This window comes from Macrobrachium nipponense, chromosome 46 (assembly GCF_015104395.2).
Source record: "Macrobrachium nipponense isolate FS-2020 chromosome 46, ASM1510439v2, whole genome shotgun sequence".
NCBI classification, from domain to species: Eukaryota; Metazoa; Arthropoda; class Malacostraca; order Decapoda; family Palaemonidae; genus Macrobrachium; species Macrobrachium nipponense.
In genome coordinates, this window is record NC_061106.1 from 22161663 (window position 1) to 22185465 (window position 23803).

At 40.9% G+C, this 23803-nt stretch overlaps 2 protein-coding genes across 5 annotated transcripts in view; both read left to right on the forward strand.

Annotated features, from left to right (window-relative positions):
* Positions 1-23803, forward strand: part of LOC135214805 (p53 and DNA damage-regulated protein 1-like) — a 55259-nt gene that overhangs the window by 17838 nt on the left and 13618 nt on the right. The window lies entirely within an intron of this gene.
* LOC135214669 (cleavage stimulation factor subunit 2-like) lies at positions 1302-13573 on the forward strand. Its single transcript, XM_064249006.1, has 6 exons — positions 1302-1347; positions 1907-2124; positions 2806-3106; positions 5101-5263; positions 12900-12989; positions 13519-13573. The coding sequence occupies exons 1-6, from the start codon at positions 1302-1304 to the stop codon at positions 13571-13573; spliced, it is 873 nt and encodes a 290-aa protein (XP_064105076.1).

A 23803-nucleotide genomic window follows, 5' to 3' on the forward strand; every position in this document is an offset into this window, starting at 1 on the left:
TTTGAAAAATTTTAGTTTTTGATAGTACTGTACACAAAATTCCTTGCTTTGTTGCTATCTGTCTTAAATTTTTCATTGTTGTAAAAATGAGAGGAATGTTAGTGGAATTCTATAATGATTTCATATTGTTTTTGGGTGTACGTTTTGATAATTACAGTATTTAATAAAGTATTGACTTTTTTGTCTATGTACTTTTGAGATAATTGTATAATAAGAAATTAACTTTTTGTCTGTAACAAATCAGTGTAATGTACACCACTGTTTAACTCATTATATCTCAGCATCGATGACTATATGTAGTTGTTGTTCCTGTTTTGGGAAATCAATTATATAGGCAAGAATGCTCATACCAAAAATGTTTCATGTGTGAGCGTTCCTTATATCTGCTTGGAGTGTGATTTGAGAGATATTGCTCCAGTATGAGAAAAATTGTTGGAACTTAGAGCATTACAAACTTCATAAGTCAGATGAATTATGAGTAGAGCTACAAAGATTTGGCATAAATTAAAATATAAGAGTCTTGTCTATGGTAATTTCTTACTGGAACTTCTCCCCCTCTGCCCCCTTAGTTAACCAATAGTTTGGAGACTGATAAGATCTGTTGACTCCTTTGGAGTTGGTGAATGCATGCCAAAAGAAAAGCATAGAGTTTTTATTATCTGTGTGTAGACTCTCAGTGGTTGTCTGATATGATGATTTTAGGTTATATTGACCTTAAGATGTTATATTTGTGGATTACAAGAGTAGTATAGCATTTTTTATTGATGTACTTTGGGGGGGGCCCCCCTTTAAAACAAAATGGTAATCTTACAGTTTAAATTTTTTTTTTTTCCAGTGGGGGCGGGAACCATTGCCATTATGAAGCAACAGAGGAAAAGCTCAAGGATATTTTCAGCCAAGTTGGCCCTGTCCTTTCATTCAAGTAAGTTTATGGTTGTTGATTTGTTATGCTTTACTGTATATTATACAATATGTGTATTAAAAGGCATCTGTGGCTTGTCTTACTCTTTTTGACAATGCAGTCAATGGCATTTCTGAGTTCTCATTGATTTTCTTAAAAAATCTCAAATAAATTGTTAATGTCTCATAACTCTTCATTGTGATAATGCTTCTTCTCTATAAAATTGTATACAGAAATTTTCTTTTTAAATGCCAATTTTCTTTCAGGCTTATGTATGATCGTGAATCTGGCAAGCCAAAAGGTTATGGGTTCTGTGAATATAAAGATCAAGAGACTGCTCTTTCTGCAATGCGTAACTTGAATAGTTATGAAAATTGGAGGACGACCGTTACGTGTAGATATGCTTGTACTGAGAAGTCAAGAATGGAAATTGAAAAAAAAACAAAGTAGGTTATTTGTGTGCTATTGTGCATTGCCTTTCTTTTTATATGAATATTTTTGTCTGAAGCAGTGAGTATATAAGAAACCTATTTTGGGGATCCTATTATGCTGATCATATGTGATTACAGTGGTCACCCCATATTTGCAGGGGATGCGTACTGGACCCCCCCCCCCCCCCCCCACGGATAAATTGGAACCCCATATATAAATGCTTAAAACCTCCTATTTTTAGTTTGAATTCATGAGAAACCCACTAAAAATTTTTATACGGTTATTTTTAATAGTTTTTAATCACAAAAGTGCACTTTATGATGAAATTGATTAAAAAAAAAAAAGGAATTTGTGGTGGATACTTCTCTTAGAAAAATTCCGTGAATAGGTGAATTTTCCGCGAACAATGGGGGAAAATGTTCCAGAGAGAAATCCGCAAATACGGAAGGTCCACTGTATTCCAGTGTAGTACCTTAGAGAATATTTAATATTTTTTGTGTATATATTTACTTGCATTGCTCTCTTTCCAAGTTATTCGTTTTTCTTTATTGTTTTGAAAAAATTATCTTCTAGGTTTGATGATGGGTCCTGTTGTGGAGTCACCATATGGCCCTGAAGTGGAACCAAGTAAGGCACCAGAAGCTATCAGTAATGCAGTTGCTTCTTTGCCTCCGGAACAGATGTTTGAATTAATGAGGCAGATGAAACTATGTGTCCGTAATAATCCTACCGAAGCTCGCACAATGCTCATGAATAATCCACAGTTAGCATATGCATTACTTCAGGCTCAGGTTTGTCAGTGGATGCTTTAATGCTACCACTCTGAAACTTAATTTTATTAAGTGTTATTCATGTCTAAGTAAGTGGCTTGTTCAGGCTACTTTAGGAATCTAACCACATTTATTCTTCTAATGTTTTAAATACTGTGGACAAGCTTTGAATGTGCTTTTTCTACAATACGCACTGGAATTCAAAAATACAAGAATTAAAGCAAGAGAGGCCAAATATTTACTAAGATAGAGGTTACAGAGTAGATTGCTTTGGGAATCATTCATTTCATAGCTTAGCATGTTTCCAAATTATTGTTAAGAAAACCAAGTTTTGACCTGTTAATAGTCTGATTTTGTAATTGAAGTGATTCTGCAACTGTCTTGTCATTAAAGGGGAAAATGGGTGTCAATGTAGATGGTAGTTTCATGCAAAGCCAGTAAGTGGAAAGCAAGGTGGTGTTAATTATGCATGATTATATTTCATTGCAAGTCTTTCTCAATAGCATATAAGATGTGTAAATGGCTGTGTTTATTCAGAATGTTACTTGAAAGAGAAAGCTTGGGCATTTCATTATAAAAATTAATACTAGTTCTGCAATTAAAAGTGGATTTTTTTATTTGCTGCACAATGTATGTAAGTATCTTTTAGCATACCTGCTCTGACAAACAAATGAGTTCTGATTCGTTTGTTTCTCTGATTAGGTTGTAATGCGGATTATTGATCCAAAGACAGCTGTTCAAATACTTCATGGAGGACGAGAAATTGTTGAGCCATTGTTGCCACCTTCAGGACCACCACCTACTTCTATGGCTCCAACAATGAATGGAGGACCTCCCGGTCCTCCACCGGGACCTCCTGGACCTCCTGGACCTCCAATGCCCCCTGGTGGTCCTCCCCACCAACAAACTTACCCACACGTTTCCTCCTCCTGTTTCTGGCGGACATGGTGTTTTCCAGGGTCCACCACCAGGACCACCACGCCACGAGGCCATTCCTTCCCAGGTGGGTAAATCTTTGTCTAGTAATGTTTTTAGTATTTTTTTATTTTTCTTTTTAATATACTATACTTGTTAGCACATGGCTTTGCATTACTTTAATTATTTGGAAGAATTGATATTCTAATGAAACGTGCTAAATTAAGTATTTGTGGGATAGGGTTGGTTTTGTTAAAGATGATATATTCATTCATTTATTTTTCTAGCCTTCAACCAAAATATTATTGAATGTGTTTGTCAACATATTGTGTTTAAGATGTTCAGAGACTTGTGTGCCAGTGTTGATTTTGTCTTTTGGATGGTGAGTGAAATCTGCAGTTTTATGTAAAACTGAGTGAAACTAAGGTAGTGGTTTTGCAGTTTTTATTCTTCTATTTCTCTTTGAAATCGACTTTAAGTATGAGGTTTAATCTTAGTGATAGCTGGCTTCTTCTCAGTTAGCTTAGCACCTCCTCTCTTGTCCTTTAGGGGAGTTGCTTCAAGTGTGCTGTATACAGTAAAAGATATGCAGTATTAAACAGTTCTTTTCCTGTGTCCTTTCGGTTCCCCTTCACATAGCTGTCCCATCTTACAACTTCATGATGCATTTTCAACTATTAGTTTTGGTACTCTCTGAGTTGCCCTTTTCAAAATTGTCAATATATGGCATTGTACTTCTTGACATTGCTTGAGCACAAAGGCAGCTTCTGTTTTTTTTATATAACAACTTTCCCAGTATTTTCATATGTTCTGATTGTTTATTCATGTGAAATATGCACATCATAATATCTCCTCATATCCTTTGTGGGAAGAAGATGATCCATGATGTCAGGTTTTCTTACATTCTTCATCATCCCAAGGGCTCTTTTAACCTTGTGAGCTATCATGTTTGCTATTGGCCCCTCTGCTGTGTTATGACAACATCCTCTTGTTTGTGTTCATTTTTTTCATGTAGGAGCTTTTCAATATATTGCATTCCGTGTTCTGTATAGAATTTATATGTATCTGTTATCACAACTGATTGATTTTGTGGCAGCTTCTTAAAACCTTGCATCCAAAATACAGAGAATGTCCTGATTTTTTTTCATTTTTGCTATAATATTCCTGGTTTTTCCAACCATTTTCTCAAATTTGTATTGCTCACATCTAATATGTTGCCTTATTTTTATCCTCCTGGAGATTCTCACACTCCTGCCTACTTAGGGCTAACAGATTCTGAAGGCCTTATTCAAGTATGCCCTTACAAATTTAATCCACCACAATTGATTCATCATTTAGTCATATACTCAGTTTAAGTGTTGCAATTTAGATTAAATAAAGAAATAACGTACTTACCGGCCAGTTCCCAGTTATTTGGCGGACCTCATTTGTAATGGTGATCCTGGTTTTATGGCATATGTCTAGTGCCATAAAATTGGCAATGTATGGTGCCATAATGGGCCAAGTTTTGGTTATTGGCGCCATAAGGTGCCGACAATAAAGTTGTGGCGTCATAGCATACCTAACAGGAGGCTTCCATTAAACTGAAACTTGGCGCCATGAGTGAAAACACTTACCCCGGTGTCGCCCATGGAATTGGAAACTTGGCGCCATATAAATCGCCAACTTTCGGGTTTTAAGTTATGCGGGTTTTTGCTTATCAGCACCCCGGCTGAGAACGGAACCCCCACTGATAACCGGGACTGCCTTTGTTATATCCAACAAATACTGGTATGTTGGAAAAGAGATTGTGCAGAGAATATGTCACAGTATTTGATATAGATGTGGGCAAATGACTTGGTTTTGAATTTGAACTTTAATATGATTCATGAAGCATTATATTATTCAGAGCTTACAAACCATGCTAATGAACATGACACTCTACATAGCTATGATATCTTCATTTTTAGTCCCTTCTCAATGAAACTTATTATTTTTGTTAGTATGACAGGTTGCTGTCTTATTATATGCCAGACTATGTTATAAACCTTAGAAATTGGATTTACATATTACAGATATTAAATAAGATTTGTTTGTTTTAAGCTGGTGACTTTGATATGCGGCAAACAATGAATGTACCTCCACGGGGTCCACCTCCCCAAGGCAATGATCAGGACATGAGACTAGCACCTCCTGGAATGGGTGGTCCTCCTCCCCCACATCCCCATGAAAACTTTGGTGGGCCACCTCATGACTTTGAGAACAGGTAAGTGTCGTTATTTGCCAATTCTTGTTTTTAATTTTAGTTCTCTGTGAGATTGATACTTAAAATTAGATTTTAGTCTTCATCCCTTTTTATGATTCATATATTTATGCAATAAATAAGTATCTTGTGATTCCTCAATGCCTGGTAAACATAGATTAACCGAGTACCAAAATTTTAAAAAATTTAAGTAATAGTTATTGCTTGGTGAGACCTCCCAATAGTGGAGGTCCTTCATTTATACTGCTGCTCTTTTCACTTATAGGTTTGTTTGCAAAGTGAACAATTAGTGTCAGGGTCAGGTTAAGTTCAGTTTTTATAATTTCTCTACATTTTTTTTCATCCTTTCTTCATCTTTCCATATTCTGCAGAGTATTAGGTTTATTTTGTATTTTGTTCATGAAACTTACCTGACAGATATATATATAGCTGTATTTTCTGAAGTCCGACAGAATTTAAAAATTTCGGCGCACACAAGCATGGGCGGCCAGGTGGTAGTACCCATTCCCGCCGCTGGGAGGCGGATATCAGGAACTATTCCCATTTTTCTATTCATATTTTTTTCTGTCGCCGGTCGGTAAACAACTGTTTTACAGACCTCCGCCTAGGATTTTGAAAAACTTCATTAGCCACTTAAGTATCCTAATTATTCTTTCGATTATTAACTTGGATTTGTGGCTAGGCATACGCTATCGTAAATTTTTTCATTGCATTTGATGTCTAAAGCTAGTTAGCCTAGTTTCAGACTTTGTTGTCTGCACGGTAAGGTGAGGCTACCGGAACTTTCGGTAGACCACTCGCTTAGTATATATGACGTTTACATGTTTTCTTTGCATAAGGTAATTAGTGTAATGTGTGGACTGATTACGGAAGAAGGAGGATTCATTTACGCTTTTTAGAGCGTGTTAGAATCAGGAGTTTTCCTCCATAGTAAACAGAAGTTAGAAATAATGAACCTTCTAACCTCCTGTAGATTTTATTTTGCCTAACCCTGTGGTATGGCTTACGGGCCTAGAAGAAGTGTCTGCCTAGAGGATTACATCAAGTAATCTTAGACTAAATTGTGCTCGCTCTCCAATCAGTGTTGTGAGTGTAGTGCCCCTTGTGTTGTGGGAGGGGGTGGGGGGGCGTCAGATCGGCCCCATAATGCCTCTAGGCCTGGACCTCTGTTGGACTCCCATGACTCAAGGAGAGGGCATGTCGAAAGCCGCAAGAGGGTTTGGGTTACGGGGGCTCCCCACCGATCTGGCGTCCCTTCGGCAGAACCTGTTGACGCTTCCCAGGCTGCTAAAGATCGTGCACGTGCACGAATCTTGAAGGATTGCTTCTCGTCCCTCCGAGGCGTCCTCCCCACACAGGGGTTGTTAGGATTCCTTCGGAAGGAAGCTTGAGAGAAGAGGACGCTTCACGTCCTCTCTCTCGTCACGAGAGGATGAAAAAGTAAAGAGACCACATTTTCCCTTTTAGAAGAATGCACTGGCTCTTTTTCTAAGGGACATTTAAGGAGGCTCATTCATCTTGCCAGAAGAGTGATTTTGAGCCTCCTGCGGGTGAACGCTCATGTATATATCATTTATACATTATTAAAGGAGCTCATTCATCTTGCCAGAAGAGTATTGAGCCTCCTGCGAGTGACCGCTCATGTATACATCATTTTATACATTATTAGGAGCTCATTCATCTTGCCAGAGTGATTTGAGCCTCCTGCGAGTGAACGCTCATGTATACATCATTTATACATTATTAAGAGGCTCATTCATCTTGCCAGAAGAGTGATTGAGCCTCCTGCAGTGAACGCTCAGTATATGAACGCTCATGTATATCTATACATTATTAAGGAGGTTCATTTCATCTTGCCAGAAGAGTGATTTGAGCCTCCTGCGAGTGAACGCTCATGAAGTTAGAGCTGTTTCAACCTCGCTAGCATTCCAAAAGAATTTGGTAATCAAGGACATTTTCGTCTCCTCTCCTCATGGCGCTCCGTATACGTTATGTAACGTTCGCTTTACTTCGAAAAAGCAAGCTGATAAGTTTGACGGCCGGCAAGCTGCTTTGCACAGTCAACAACTTATGTCCTCTGGTCGGCATAAGAAGGGCAATTTAGACGTGAGGAAGCGTTTGGAGGTGCTCGACGTCCTATAAGTAGAGACATTCTCCAGGACGCTCGGCAAGCACCTTGCGGAAGACGAAAGCCATACGTCTTCCTTTAGTGTTCACACTCTTCAGGACATCGTGCGGCTCTCCATATAGACTCGCATGAGGACGTAAAACCCTTAAAAATATTCAATGTCATACGCAAAACGCGGTTCGTCATAACATTGAGATGTTGGCAAGGTCGCTCGCCAGGACGCCTCTTGGCGGGCCTTGCATGCATCAAGGCGCTCAACAACGAGTTCCTCTCTGAAACGTCGTTCAAGAAGATTGGTGTTCTCTGCTCAGACACGTTCGTAGCTAAGCAGGACGTTTTTAGAGGACGCTTTCCAGGACGCTTTTGAGGACGCTCGCAGGACGCTTTCCAGCACGCTTTTGAGGACGCTCAGCAGGACGCTTTTGTGGACATTCGCCAGGACGCTTCGGTGGAAGCTCGGCAGGACCGCTTTGCGAGAGAAAAGACTTGTTGAAGGCGTCTTATTTGCTGTTGAGGACATTTCTTTACAGAAATTTTTAAAAAGGATTCGGAGTTAGCGGAGAGACATACCCGAATTTTTTCTTCGATCTCTCTTTCTCTTCATCGATTTCTTTGAGAATCGGGAAGATTATATACTTGGATTCCTGGGTGACTTCGGTCATGTTAAAGGGTTTTCCCCTATTAGCAAAGTGCTAATAGTTTTTGTCAAGTCAGACGTTTTCCCCATTGTCATTTAAGTGGGGGACCCCTCATAAATGGGGTATTCTCATTGACATAGTTTTTAACGTTTTTATCGTTTAAGCGGATAAACTCATTAACAAATTTCGGAAGAGCTCTCATTCATTTTCAGAGGCTCATCCGGGGTTAAGAGAAAGACTTGTAGACTATCCAGGAAGTCTTTTGTCCAATATCATAAGAACATTGAACGGTCTTTTTCGATCCTCGGTTCTCTCTTGATGATCTCTATTCGAATCTTACTCCCTTTTCTTGGAAAAGAGTCTTGGCAAAGAGTCAAGGAGTTCTTTTAAAAGTCTCGTTCATTGAGAACGTGGACAGTCGTTTTCCTTTCTTTCTCTCTTCCTCGTCGAGGAAAGATGTAGTAGAGAATTCGATGTTCAAACTTTGCGTCATTTTGCTAACGCATGGGTCAAGTCATATACGCATATCGTATTTACCTCTGCGGATAGAAGCCGAAAGAACTGTTGTTCTAATGTATTTATTTGTTACACTCCCTTCAACCTTACAAGAGTTTTCGGAGTAAGAACAACTCTTCAGGTATTGTTACGACAACAACCAACTCAGCTTCTGTATTTAGCGAATTCTGTTTCGTTTAAATAGGCCTGCTTAGAGTTTCCTTTTGCTCGATAAATATCATAACCTATTCCCTTCGTAAAGGGAGTAGCTGGCAACTCAGGGCAGATAGTAATTCTGTTCACCATTGAAGCTTTCTTCGAGGAAGACTTCTCCTTCACTCTTTTTGATAGAGATCGAAGGTGGTCGATCTCCAATTCCTTTTTTTTTGTTTTCTTGAAGGAAAGAATTTAGGATGGAGATCGTTGTTCAGAATACTATAATACTACGTATATTAACCTCGCGACATTGATTCTACTAAACAGTTGAATTGTCCGAGGGGTAGGCGCATATCCTAGTTATTCTACGGATTGCGACTTAGACGAGAAGTATTCTAATTGAACTGCAACACCAACTCAGCTTCTGTATTTAGCGAATTTTGTTTCGTTTAATAAATATGCCTGCTTGAGAGTTTCCCTTTTTGCTCGATAATTTCATACTATCCCCCCCCCTTCGTAAAAAGGAGGGTAAGCTGGCAACTCAGGCACATAGTGGCGAGACGATGATCAAGGCTGCTGTTACTGGGAGTGTGATCTACGCAGTACCGGCTAGCTCGGTGTCATGCGCGGGTTGGTTTTTCGTCCCTCTCTCCCTTGCGGGAATGGCTTAATAAACCGTCTCTCTGCCCTACAATCATGGATTTTAGCCTCGGGTTGAGGAAATTTCTAGTAATCTTGAATGATCATACCTGCCGTTTTACTTAGAAAATTTTCAACAAGATATCTCTTATACTTGTTAGGTGTCGGGTTTACCGCACGGTAACATTCTGTACGAATCTACCGCGGCATAGCGACTATCATAATGCCTCTCCTGCTTATGCAAAGCGCAGCCTTATTTAGGGAAGGAAGCAGGCTGACTGAGGGAATGGATGAGTTTGCTGGGGACCATTTTCCTCGCTGGAGAAGCTTGTTTTCCCTGAATAAACAGCAATTCAGACCTCTACAAATTTTCCTCACGAAGAAATTGGAATAACATCAAAGATCTTGTAATTCTAATTTTCTCTCAACGGCTTGAGGATCACCTCAGTGATAGCGAGAGGGTGCCAGACATCCGAACAGAGAACAGATGTTCTGGCACATTGTCTGAAAGAATTGAAGCCAAATTGGTCGGCTCTCCAGTTCCTCGAAGGGTGAGGTTGGATCGAGTGGCCCAAATCATCTCGGATAATTTCTCAGCTCTCTCATAGCTCGAGAAGAGAGAATTGGTTATGGGCTTGGGCACGGAACGTAACGATCCTCAAAGAGGTTCGTTAAACTAGTGCACGTCCGTGGGGGTCTTCTCGATCGAAGGCAACAACTACTGACGTCTGAGTAATCCTCACTTAGAAGTATGTCGAAAGTGAGGAGAGACTGAGGGCGTCCTTTCGTTAAGTTTTTCGTAATATTGAAGACGAAGGAGCTTCCTCATAAGTTGTTCCCTTATTCATGATCCTAGAGGATTAGCTTTAGTCGCCACATGTTGGCCTCTAAGAGGTTGGATTCACAGAGGTCAGGTAATTCAGAGAAATTGTCCAAAGACCCTTCCCGAGAGAATCGGTGTAATCTAACATCGTCACTTAGTGAAGTATCTAATATCTCTCCTCTGAGTCTGAAGGCGTTCAGACTATCGAGAAGCGATAAGATCTTCAAGATTATTAGCAGTCTCTTGGCCAAGACAAAGCAGTGCTGCCTATTTTCAGTTTTCAATCGGAGGGGCCGTTTCTGGAGATAGTGAAGGGAAATGACTGTTCCTCCACCTCGACCTCTGTGAATTTCGTTATGGTTCTATCTTTCCGTATGAATTTAGTATGAGATAAGATAGAAGTCCTAACTCCCCCCCCCCCATTGGTAGAATATGCAAATATGTTGTTGACGGCCTCTAGGCTCAGAGATCCGGTTCTGTCAAACAACAAAGCTTCACGATCTTGAGGTCTGTGGAGATCTTGAAATTCTCTGGATCAAAGGTTCCGGCATGGAACTTAGACGTAGTCTGAGTTTTCTGATGCCAAAAAGCATTTCGAACCTATCCTTTCTGCGAACTTAATACACGTGACCAGAAAGGCTAATATTCTAACCGCTCTAGCCACGGCAAGGAGGGTTAGTGAGGTTTTAGCCATCATCAGAGGTTTTGGCTTTTAAAGGACATAATGCGGTCTGTCCTCTAAGCCTTCCGTTCTTGATAAGAACGAAAACCTGTCTAACCCTTGACCCGAAGGCTTGGAGACCAAGGGTATGGCACAAATTATTGGGCAAGGGCATTAGAGAGTCCTGTGCCCTGTAGGGTCTCTCAGTTTTATCTTGATAAAAACTATAGAAAGTCAAGGTCAACGGACAATCTGCGGTGTTCCGTAAAAAGACCAAACTGGTTCATGTCCAAGAACACCCTGGCATTATAGCCAAGGAGTTCTTTTAAGAGGTCTCATTCATTATGTTTGCATAAAGATTTGAGATTTTTTCTTAATATCAATGCTCAAGAGGTGATGGCGCGGCCTCGGAAGCATTTTCAACAGAGCATGAACACCCAGTAACATCCTGAGTGTCACGCTTTAGCGAAGCAACTCTGGGTTCGCTTCACACTCCCGACAATCTGCGGTGTTCCGTAAAAAGACCAGACTGGTTCATGTCCAAGAACACCCTGGCATTATAGCCAAGGAGTTCTTTTAAGAGGTCTCATTCATTATGTTTGCATAAAGATTTGAGATTTTTTTTTCTTAATATGAATGCTCAAGAGGTGAGGGCGCGGCCTCGGAAGCATTTCAACAGAGCATGACATCAGTACTCCTGAGTGCCACGCTTTAGCGAAGCAACTCTGTGTTCGCTTCACACTCCGACGGAATGTGGAAGACGACATTTCAGATCCGTAAGTCGCTAGGACCATACATTCCCTCCGTAGATATATTATTGGGTGCAGGAAGCAACACGAATCCTATCCTATAGAAAAGGGATAGTGTGCTTTTAACTTTGAAGGGTTGGTCGCTTGAGGGCGCGTTCCTTTTCTTTAGCCTAGAAGTTATGGAACTAACTTTGATAGGTTAGGTCAGGTGGTGGTTTTAGCTTCGGTGCCCTCAGAAGTATGGTCATATGGTCTAGTCACATTTGTGGCATTCGCCCCCGTTGACAGATCATCTAGAGCGCACCAGCATTACAGGTCTCTACCTCGCTGGCAACTCGTAACGCCAGAAGCAGACTTTGGTGACAGTAATCACGAAGTCGGCTATGCTAACAGGTCAGGAACCAAGATGTATATCATCTACTTAATTTAGTTTTCCCTAAAATCCTATTCTGTCTCTTCCCACCATCCGAAGGTGGGATTCAGCTATATATATATCTGTCAGGTAAGTTTCATGAACAAAATGTTATTGTTATAATACAATTAAGTTTGTTCATACTTACCTGGCAGATATATATAATTAAAGTGCCCACCCACCTCCCCTCAGGAGACAGTGGCACTGATAAAATATGAATAGAAAATGGGAATAGTTCCTGATATCCGCCTCCCAGCGGCGGGAATGGGTACTACCACCTGGCCCGCCCACTGTGTGTGCCGCGAATTTTTTAAATTCTGTCGGACTTCAGAAAATACAGCTATATATATATCTGCCAGGTAAGTATGAACAAACTTAATTGTATTATTAACATAACATATTACAGTGTGTTAGGGATGTACAGGAACTCTTCACATATGATGGAAGTATGTTTTATTCTGGTTTTTATTATGAGATCAGAGGTGTTTGTGTGAATATTACAATGGTATTGGTGTGGCCTTATCTACTGATTTTTTGTTCTGTGTTCAGTATATACATGTTTTTAGTACATAGTATACTTTTTATAGCTATGTATTGTATTGTGTATTTTTTTCTGCAAGGTAGTAGCTCTCTTTAAAAAAAAATTAATTTCATGGTTTTTACTATTTTTATTTACTTTTCCAACATACCCCAAGACCTGACTGAAGTAGGTTATTGCTGAGAAGTATGTTATGAGTACCGTATCTGATCTTTCTTTCCAGAATTTACTATTGCTCTTGGGTGGAACTTGTACAAAGTGCAAGTGTTGACCCACTGTCTTGTGGGAATATTACAAAATGAGAAGGACCTACAATGCTGGGAAGTTTTATTTTATTAGGCTGAAATCAGCTGGAATATAAGTATGAGCAGTTTACCCATTTTTTTCTTATGTAGACCAGACTTTCTTTCTCAGATGATACTGTTAAAGAAGAACTAAAACCTGGCAATAATTTGGACCAGCAGACCCCAAGGCTCTTTGAAGTCAAGCTGTAAGTTGTAAATTAGAAAAGATAAGCCTTTAATCTCAGCTCAGTAACAGAGGTATCCAAGAACCTGCTCACTTTATGATGACCTTTGATGTGGACCCAGAATCCAAATGCACTATTAGGGGATTTGGCTGCAGAAATTCATTAACCAAAAGTAGCTCTGGACTTGACAGAGCTACTTCATGGTCACATTGAAGAATAGAGGAAGAGGATAGGGCAACCGAATTGGAGAAAGATAAACAAGAAAGATGGAGCTTATGAGATTAGTTATGATTGTGATTTGAAGTGATTGGAGAGTAGTTAAGCAGGTAGCAGCCTAACCATGGAAAACAATGTTATAGGCAGTGAAGCAAGATCAGTTATAGTACTGTGGCATTGAGGAGGAGTTGGGGTCTGATTGGTAGAACAGAAAGGAGATAACAGTCAGCACTTTATTTGCTGAGTGTTCAAATTGGTGATCGTGTTAATTAATGACAAATCAGGCATGAACATGAGTAACTCAAAAAGGCCACTCTGTTGATTACTTAATCAGACTAGAACAATGGTGGTGCATGCAGGAAGCTGCAGAGTACAAGGTTCAGCAGTGAACTAGAAGTTTTTGGGGTGTCTGGCAATTGATTGAATACCACTACAGCCATTTAGTTTGGCTTTACAGATGACCTCATTATTGGCTTTACAGATGACCTCATCGTTCCTTCTTGTGGAGATCTTCAGGTCAATAACATGAGAAAATCTTGAGTTCCCATAGAAGAGATTGTGATGTCTTGTTTTTTCCTTGTTATTGGTGTTGAGGAATGGACAGGGACAGTGTTGAGATTAAGGGCATTACTACTAGAGTAGATGTACAGTGATCCCCCCCCCCCCCCCCCCCCCCCCGCCCCCCCCCCCCCCCCCCCCCCCCCCCCCCCCCCCCCCCCCCCCCCCCCCCCCCCCCCCCCCCCCCCCCGTATTCGCTGGGGATCTGGGTACAGAGCCCCCCGTGAATAATTAGAACCCGCGAATAGTTGGAACCCCTATAAAAAGGCTAAAAACAGCCTATTTTGTTAGTTAAAACTGAAGAAAAACCCACTAAAAATGTTCTTACATGGTTTTTTAATAGTTTTATCACAAAAAGTGCATTTTATGATGAAATTTTCTCATAGAAAAATAACCGCGAATGTGCAAATTTTCCGCGAATAGTGCAGGGAAATGTTCCCAGAGAGAAATCCGCGAATGTGCGAGTCCGCGAATCCAGAGAACGCGAATACGGCGGTTCCACTGTATAACAAATGAAAGAATAACTGGAAGAAATGAAAAACAAGGAATGAGATGTGCATCTTCTTCCTTATCTTCATATAGTAGTAAAGTTGGAAGAAAATACAGCAAAATGATAGTGGATCATTTTAGTGCCTGCCACTGTGTCTACCAAGTGACATTAGTTTTAGTATATGGAAAAGAGAACTTCTTTGAAGCTACCATTCTCTTTTCAAAACCATAGCACTGAAAAATATTAATGAAGTGAGTACTATACTTTGAAGAATGAGGAAACAGTATTAACAACTAGTCCAACTAACATGTGAATGGAGTTACTGAAAGCTGAACTGAAGACATTGTTTACTGGCAACAGTGTTCAAGAAATTAGTATTCAAGCAACAGTTCTAAGGAGATTTAGCGTAAAGCCAAACATGTCTAAGGTATGGGGGAAATTTTGCAGCTGGTTTGTTGAATGCTCCAAGATTGCAACTGAGCATTAACAGTATTGTGTATCTGTTTCTTTAGATGCAATCCCAGCAAGATTATGGTAGCCCATTTTGGAATACAGTGGTACCTTGACCCGTGAGTGAATTAATGTACGAGTTTTCCAAGGTACGAGTCGTCACTCGGTCGATTTTTGCTCTGTTGCATGAGCAAAAAATTGAGGTATGAGCTTGAGATGCCGCTGCTGCTACGTACTAGATGGTGTAGTGAAGAAATTTAAGATAAGCAAAGAAGAAAAAGTAAATATGCATCTTTTCCATGAATCTCTTAAAGTTATACACTGCTTCACTGTATCCAATAATATAGTATGTATTCTCATATTATTGTATTATAAAATACTAACATTAGTGGTCAGTGTTTTGGTTTGGAAATCAGCGGATGGCGAATACGAATACGAGCAGTGTAATTAGTATCATCATTGTCATGTACTTGAAAGGCCCGATATTGGCTAACACTTGCCTTCCTAGGCCAAATTCAGGGAAGGTAAAACATCCCGGCTGTTTTGTGCTTGTAGCATGATTTCTGTTTTTAGGTTTCTGGGTCTAGCTGAAGTGAGCAGTGAACAGGAAACTTGTGGTACAGTCACATTGTGAATAGGTTAATCAGAAGTATGCCCCTACAGATGCCAATGGAGGTTTGACCATTCTTAAGGTAGTACAAGCTTTTTAATGATTTCAACACTACAGATCTCTGCCCACAGAAAGATTTCCACCTTTAGGTAACCCAGAGGTTTATACTATCTTGTTCCTCCTTAGCCGCTGAGATTGGCTACCTTGATGGAGTTGTCTTCTATCACCTATGACAACCTTGTTCTCTACAGTTGCAGCAATCACCAGGAGAGCTAAGAACAATGTTTCAATTCAAGTAGGTGATGTGCTGCTTTATGGCTGCCTCTGGTCAAGTTCCTGTTGCTGGATGACTGAGGTATGCCTTTGAACAGGGGACTTCTTTTGGTGTGAGGAACCAGAGGGATGACTACTTCCAGGTGTCCTGTGTCCTTCACCATTGCAGATCCAACAGAACCACCTCCCCGAGGCTATTAAAGGATTAGCATCTGTAAGAGCCAGATCCGACCAACATTTCGAGAGTTGCAGATGCAGGGACTTCATTCTGAAGTGGTTATGCAGAAGTTTTCCAGCAAACAAATACAAAGGACTGTCACAATTTGGCTAGAAGACTAGATTGGTGCTGGAACTTCTGGATACGTACTTAAGAGCAATCTCCTGATGCTGTCTGCTGAAAGGCAAGCTATTGCTGTTTTCTAAGGCTTCATCTCCATTTCAGATACATTGCCCTTGCAGATGGTACTTTCTGAATTTTCCTCTTTATATGCAGGCCCAGAATTTAACAAGACTTTCAAAGATGATTCAGGTTGTTCTCTGCTCTAGTAGTCTTGGCCAAAACCTGGTCTCTATCCAGATATATCCATATTCAAATGCTAGACTGGTGGACTTAGACTGCTACTAGTTTCAGAGTCTAGGGGGAGACCTGAAGCGTTGTTGCTAGGCTGTTACATGGAATTGAACTGAAAATGTCTTTCGGTTTTTTTGTGTGGTGTGGAAGGTGACTTTTTCAGTGTGGATAATTTTCTGTCTATGAAAGTAGGCATTTTGTAAGTCCCAGGATGCCAGGAAATTCCCCTTTCTGATGAACTCCCTTGTTAATTCCACTGCCTTTATCCTGAAGGGAATCTACTTTAAGAACTCATTAAACAAATTAAAGTGATGATTGGGCACCAACCTCATGTCATATCTGGTACCAACAGGCAACTAAAGATTGAGCAAACTCTTACTCACTTCATTTTGTCATTTATCAGTTACAGTGTAACAGTGGACTTGTCTCAAGAAAGGGGGAGCTAGTAACCTACTTTTTGCACATCTACTACCCATGGCCCTGCAATTATCTTTTCCCTGCCTCCAGAATTTTGAGAGACAAACCCCCTGTTGATGTAAAATAGTTCCAGGGCAGGTAACTGCTTCATCTCGTCTCTTTGAACTGGAGACAATAAGTGCCTGAGTAAATGAGAGGCCCTTCAGGCACAAGAAAAATGAGACAGACTGCTGTGAACATGTAGTTCAAGTTGGCACACGCATGCTGTCAGTTTGACTGAAATATTTAGAGATCACAAAGTCAGTATATGATTGATGGATGTATTTATGTACTAAAAAATTTGCGTTGGGCAAATTTGGTAGTTAAGATTTATGTGTGAACATGTCTCTTTATTTCTGAAATGATAGTTAAATAAACTGTCCATAGTATGAGTAATGGTTAAGTTTGATCATCTGCCAAAGTTGAGTAGGGTCTACCATAGCTTATTAGTCTTTGGAAAAGAATAATGGCTTAAGTTATCAAATTTGTTTTTCTTTTATGAACATGTAAAAAAAATGGCGGCAGTAGCATTTCCAAGGGCACTGTTTTGCGGTATTTGGTTACTGTAGTGCCATCATAATCTGTAGTTACTCAGAATTTCATAAACTCATGAAAAGAACATTGCTTGAAGATTATGTGTAAAACCACTATATACTAGTATATTGTCTTTGGACAGTCTTGGTAGAACATACATGATTAAGTTTTGCATTGTGTTACACAGTACTTCTCCATCCTTTTTTTTTCCACATTCAAGCCGACAGTGTAAGGAGTCTGAAGGTGGTAATAGGTAGGGTATCCTAGATAGAATCAGACATATAATCTATCCTTTGTAATGCTAAAGCTAAAGATAGTAATGGTTTTTTCTTTGTAGTTTTTGATGACGAAGAGTAAAGGTGACATGAAAGTGATTGCAATTTTAAGACTTAAATTACATCTGGTTCAGCTCTAGAAATGTCCATATAAAATTACAAACCCACTATTTGTACTTCTGCCTTAATTCCTTGTCAGGGTAGATGAACAGGGATGCTGAATAGATTGCTGTTTGAATGGGTGAAGAGGTCATTAGGTGAGGCTTTGCCACCAGTGGTGACCCGTGATGTTACTTTCAGTCAAATTCTCTTATTCCTTGAAAATTCCTGGTAAATGGGATACGTGTGTGTGTGTGTGTTGAGTGGCCCTTGTTGACTAGTGTTCTGTTAATTTCTATTAGCAGAATTTGGTTGTTTTCAGTGTTCTTTTAACTAATTAGAATTTTATTCAAACAGAATCCTTAGGATAAGAGCTCCTCAAGTGAATAGGTTTTGATATGCTACTAATGAAATGACCTAGTCTTCAACTTTTAAACAGGCAGGTGATTTATATTGAATTTTAGGAATAAATGAAATATTGCAGGGAAGGTAGATAACTGAAGGTGAGGACAGTGAATGCAGGAATAATTGTAGGAAAAGGTAGGAAGGCAGTAGGGTTTGTAGGAGGAAGAGAAGTCTTCCAGTTTTATTCACAGTTTTAAGATAAAGAACATTGAGTATTAGCAGTGAAGTGGAAATTTTTAGTGAAGAATTTATTCAAGTTGACGGAATGAATAAAATGCTGATAAAAATTAAAAGGATCCTATCTATGCATTTGTTTTTGGTTTGCCCATCACAGACAGAGAGACCAGAAGATGAGATATAAGAAAATTTTTTTGGAAATATGCAATATGTATCTATAGTGCCTAGTGTGCTCTTTATTTTACTTAAGCTACACTGCCTAGAAAGGTGCTGTGCATCAGGGAAGTCAAATTGCTCACGAGAAATTGCTGAGAGATGTGGGGTTCAGAGACTTGAAATTAGAGTGAAATGTTATAGATTGGAATTGTGTAGGTTTTTGAAGAGAAGGGGAAAAGAAGTAGTAGTGTCAGAAAAGTAGTAGGTATGGAAAGTAGCAAGTAGGAAGGCCTAGAGTAATTGTGGATAAGGACATAGTTGAAGAAGTGGACCAGATGGGAATTTAGATAGAAAGTGCATGAAGGCTGGGGTTAGTTGGTAATTCAGGCTGAAATTGCATGGAATGCTTGGATGTTAGCACCCTCTTTTCACCAACCAGTTCTATTTTCATAATGAATATTTTTTGATTGATTTGTGAATTAAAGACCTCATAAAATTTTACTGATAAACTTAGGTATTCTACTATTTTGAATTTTGTAATTTTTGAGGTATGGGCATGTACTATTGCCAGTCTCTCCATGGATCTCCAGTTACATCCCAAGAGTAATCTTTCTTCCTGGGTGTAGCTTATTTTATGGCTTCTGAATAATACACATTTCATTTCACTGGCAGAAACATAAATTAAGAGAATTTGACTGTTTGAAATGTTGAAACTGTGGCATTTCAAGGAAATCTTATGTTTCCTAATTATACTCAGTTTGCACACTGTTTTAGAACTTTTAAATTTTCAGTTAGTTCGCCCGGTGTAGCATTAGGCATAAGTACAAGTAAAACGACTTTGCTTGAAAAAGTATTGAAAACTTATTTTTTAGAACATGAAATTAATCCTAAAAAACTGACATTGATTTGGCAAGATTTGAACATTGTGGCAATCAAGAGCTGATTTGAATTTATTTTATGCATGGAGTAGCATAATTTAGTATGGTTAAACTTTTGTAAAAAGGCTAAATAATGTTTTTATTTTTAGGTGTTTTATCTGCCCAAGTTTTGAGGTATTTGGCAAAAGTATGAGTTTGGTATCATTGTTTGTCGCATAAAGTGAGCTACCCCTGTAAAGGGAAGTGCCTTAATTTTACTCTGTGTAAGAATTTATTTTCTGTCAGTCAGATTTTTCAATTCTTTATTCAGACTTGTGTCATCTTTTTTTGAGGTTTATGTGTTGTTTATTTTGGCCAGACCTTAGGAAAGTTACAGTATTTGAAAAATATGTTTCAGTTTGAACGGTTATGTACATACTATTCCCACATTTGTGATTTTTTTTTAATGCTCCTAGACATATTCTTTTGCTTAACAGAACAGATCAGTAGGAGCTTGGAGGTATGCACCTCAGGTACCTAGGTACCCATCAATCACTTGTCAGGTTTTGTGTCTGCAGTGATGTCAAAAACAGCAGTCTGCAAGATTGCCATTACAGTCATACCTTAGTTACTGGATGTCACATATAATGGACAATTTTATTGTAGTGTCTTTACCGAACAATTATAGAGCCGTGATTTCCACGAGCGGCAGGATACTAAATTCAAATTTAGCGCGTCGGCGTCGCCAACACTGGTGGTGATGACGTCATCTCCCTCCACTCGCCGGGAGAACCAGGTACAACTGCCAGGTGAATCCAATTCTTTTCCTGCCGGCGTCGGGTGTGGAACATCGGTGGTCGTGCGGTTTGGATGACTTTGCTTCGCTTTTTTCTTTTGTGGAATTGATCTTCGGAATTGGTGAAGTACTCTTTTTTTTGGCGTTTTTTTGTTGTTGTTATTTCTGCTTTTTATTTAGGCGTTGCCATGTCGGATTCTAGTCCGTCGGGAGTTAGGTTTTGCATCTCAGGATGTAAAACTAGATTATCCAAGTTAGAATATGATTCTCACACTAAATGTGTTAAGTGTAGGGGACAGGTTTGTTCAGCAGATCGAACATGTAACGAGTGTAGTGATTGGATTGATTCTCAATGGAAGTTTTTAGTTCATACTCGGAGAAATTAGCTAAAGACAGAATTAGAAAAGCAGCGCTTAGGGAAAGTAGACTTAGCTCTGCTTCGTCTTGCGATGCTTCTGTTCCTTCTGTTTCTCCTCAAATTGTTATGTCTCCTTTAACTACACCTCCTATTCCTCCTACTAATCCCACTTCTCCGGCTTCCGTGTAGTTTCTTCCGACACCATTTGCCAGTTCTGGAATCGAGGTTAGATCAGAAATTTTCGGTACTAGCGAATACGGTTTTGCAACTTGGTAATTCAGTTAAGACGTTTTTGGAGAAAGCGGCTTCAGGTAAGAGTGTAGTTGAGGGTGCGTCTGTCTGTCCTGACACGTATCCTAGACAAAGGTCACTGTCCAGCTCCCCCGCACCGGGAGAAGACATACCGGAAGTCCAAGGGAGTCGATCGGGATTTGCCCACAGACAGGCGCCTCTCTTGTTGAGCCTGTTGCGCCTCAACAGGGCTCGGTTAAGCGTTGGAAAGGTGTTGCGGTCAGAACGCATTTCGAATGATTCAAGCGATTCGTCTCCGGTCGCGCGGCGCTCTTGGCGAGATTCGCCCGTTTCGCGTCCCTTAAGAGGCGTTCAGGCGCCGAGTTCTTCGCTCCTCCAGTCAAGCGGTATAAGGAGCCTGAGAGTAGGGTTGTGCCGCGGCCGTTAGCGGCTCGTTCGTACGCCTCAATCTGTGCCTTTTTCGGCTCCATCTACTAGTAGAGATTGTGGTTTTAGCGCTGTAGCTAGCAGTTCTAAGGGTGTTTCTTTAGGCGCTTTTCGTCTGTTACGCCTGATGCGCCTGTTTCGCCTCGAATTTCGGCGGCTCAAAGCGAGGCGCAAGTAGTTTTTTCCGCCTCCTGCTGAACATTTAGGCTCTTCCAAGCCTACGTTAACTGTTTTTGATTCCGTTCTCTGGCGCCTTTGCGCAAGCAGTTAGAGATGTTAAACCAACTGGATGAATGGGTCCAAGGGTGGTTCGAAACCTTCAGATCCGGTTTGTAGTTCCGTCTACTTCTTCGGCGTATCGGAGAATGAAGAAGAAGTAGAGGAGGAGGATTCTCATCACCTCTCGTGTTATTACATCTCCTTAGATTTATTCTGGTGATCTTATCCAGATTATTTTGAGAAAGCGGCTCCGCGCTCCCCAACTTCGACTTTTTTGATGAGGAGGAAAACTTCAGACCCTCTCCTCCCAAAAACTTGTTCTATCTAAAGCGGTTAGACATTCGTTGAAAGAGACTGAAAAATGGATGTCTATGAAAAGAGACTTAGGGAAGGCTCTTTTCGCTTACCCTCCCTCTAAGTTGCCTTCGTAAGAGGTATAGGTTTTATGTAACTGGGGAAGCTCCTTCTCTGGGGGAGTTTCTGCCTCCTCCCAGGGAGACTTCTCCAGTTTAATCGACTCCTCTAGAAAGATCTGCTTTCGCCGCAGCGAAAGTTTTTTTCTTTACAGCGCCTGAGTTGGACCACGTTGTAAAGAATCAATTTAAACTTTTGGAAGTCTTTAGCTTCCTTGATTGGACTATTGGCGCTTTAGCGGCCAAGATCGAAGATTGCCCTTCTCTTTCTCAGGAGTTAGCGGAGGATTGGATTGGTGTTCTGTCCTGTGCGGACAAATCCATTAGGGATGGATGTGATGAGTTAGCTTCGCTCATCGCCTTTGGTACCCTTAAGAAAAGGCAACTTTGGTGCTCCTTTGCTTCTAAAAGGGTACTTCCCAACAGAAGTCTACTCTCTTGTTTGCTCCGTTTGTGAAAAGATAACCTCTTTCCAGACGATGTAGTGTTGTCAATTTCGTCTGCGCTAGATAAGAAATCTACTTCGGATTTACTGGGCACAGTCTACTAAGAGACCTAAAGCTCCTGTGGAGACTGTCCTTCGTTTCTCCTCTGGCCAAGTGCCTTTTCGAGGAGGAAAACCCAAAGCGCTTCTTCGGCCGAAGTCGAATTTGCGACCTCAGTCTAAGGCCTCGGCCAAGGTTAACAAACCTTCCAAATGAAAGCTCGGTTCTTCATGCACCAGTGGGAGCCAGGCTGGCTATGTTTTGGGAGGAATGGGAAAAACAGAGGAGCAGAAGCCTGGGTATGTGCAAGTACTCAAGTTCGGCTATCGTATTCCTCTCGTTTCACCTCCCTCGCTCTCACCTGTGCCAATTCCATTCCAGGCATACTCTCCGGGCTCAGACAAAATTTCTGGCGCTAGCCGCAGAAGTGGAAGCGCTTGTTCTCAAAGAAGCGATAGAACAGATAGAAGGGGATTTTCCTCCAGGCTTTTACAATCGCCTTTTTGTAGTTCCCAAGTCATCAGGGGGCTGGGAGGCCGGTTTTGGATGTGAGCGCCCTGAACTTGCATGTCCAGAAAACAAAATTTCATATGGAGACCACTCGGTCGGTTCTGGAGTCCATCAGCAGGGGCGGGGATTTGGATGGTCTCTCTGGACATGCAAGACGCTTATTTTCACATTCCGATACATCGCGAATCTCGGAAGTACCCGAGGTTCATGTTCGAAGGCAAGGTGTTTCAGTTTTAGGGCGCTTTGTTTCGACTAGCGACCGCTCCTCAAGTTTTCACCAGGGTTCTCCCCCGCCCCGATAGGAAGCTGGCTGCACATATTAGGAGTAAGAATCCCCTCTATCTGGACGATTGGCTTCTCCGGTCGGAATCAGAGAGTCGGTGCATGAAGAACCTTGGAACAACTCTGGATCTTGCCAGAAAGTTAGGAATTCTGGTCAACAAACAGAAGTCCCAGTTGGTTCCATCTCAGAGCATCCTTTATTTGGGGATGATTCTGAATGCTCAAGTTTTCGGGCTTTCTGTCCCCGAAGAGGGTTCAAGGCTGTCTGGAGACAGTTCAGGAGTTCTTGACAAAAAGGTAAGTTATGCCAACAATCAGTGGATGAGGCTCCTGGGCAAATTGACGTCAGTGGAGAAATTTGTGACGTTGGGAAGACTGCACATGAGACCTCTGCAGTTTTTTCCTGAGAGCCTCTTGGTGCAGGAAGACACAACCAAGACTCGATTACCTTTCCTGTCACAGATCAAATAAAAGAAGACCTAAGGTGGTGGCTCTCTCGAGCAAGGTTGGAAGAAGGGTTAGATTTACGACCCATCCTCCCGAACCTACAGTTCTTTTCCGACGCATCGGACACAGGTTGGGGAGGCCCTACTGGGAAATCAACGGACTTCAGGAGCTTGGTCGGAGAAGGAGAAGAAGTCCACATAAATGTAAAGGAACTGTTAGCAATTTTCTTGGGGCTCAGACAGTTTCGGAGTTTAGTAGAAGGTCGAGTAGTGGCAATGCATTCCGACAACTCCAACGGCTCTCTCGTACGTGCGGAAACAGGGGGGGGACTCAGTCTTTCTCTCTGTACGAAGTAGCCAAGGATCTCCTCCTGTGGTCAAACGAAGCGAAGGTTCAGCTAGTCCCGAGATTTGTTCCGGGAAAGATGAACGTTTCTGGCGGACGAGTTAAGTCGTCAACAGCAAGTGTTATACCTCTGGAAGTGGACTTTGGACAAAACAAGATTTGTCAGCAAACTTTG

Excerpts from the sequence above, each read along its gene's own strand:
- LOC135214669 (XM_064249006.1), top strand. The coding sequence starts at position 1,302 with ATGCTTGTACTGAGAAGTCAAGAATGGAAATTGAAAAAAAAACAAA. Across the intron at positions 2,125-2,805 it reads ATGCATTACTTCAGGCTCAG|GTTGTAATGCGGATTATTGA; the intron begins GTTTGTCAGTGG and ends TTCTCTGATTAG. Across the intron at positions 3,107-5,100 it reads ACGAGGCCATTCCTTCCCAG|CTGGTGACTTTGATATGCGG; the intron begins GTGGGTAAATCT and ends GTTTGTTTTAAG.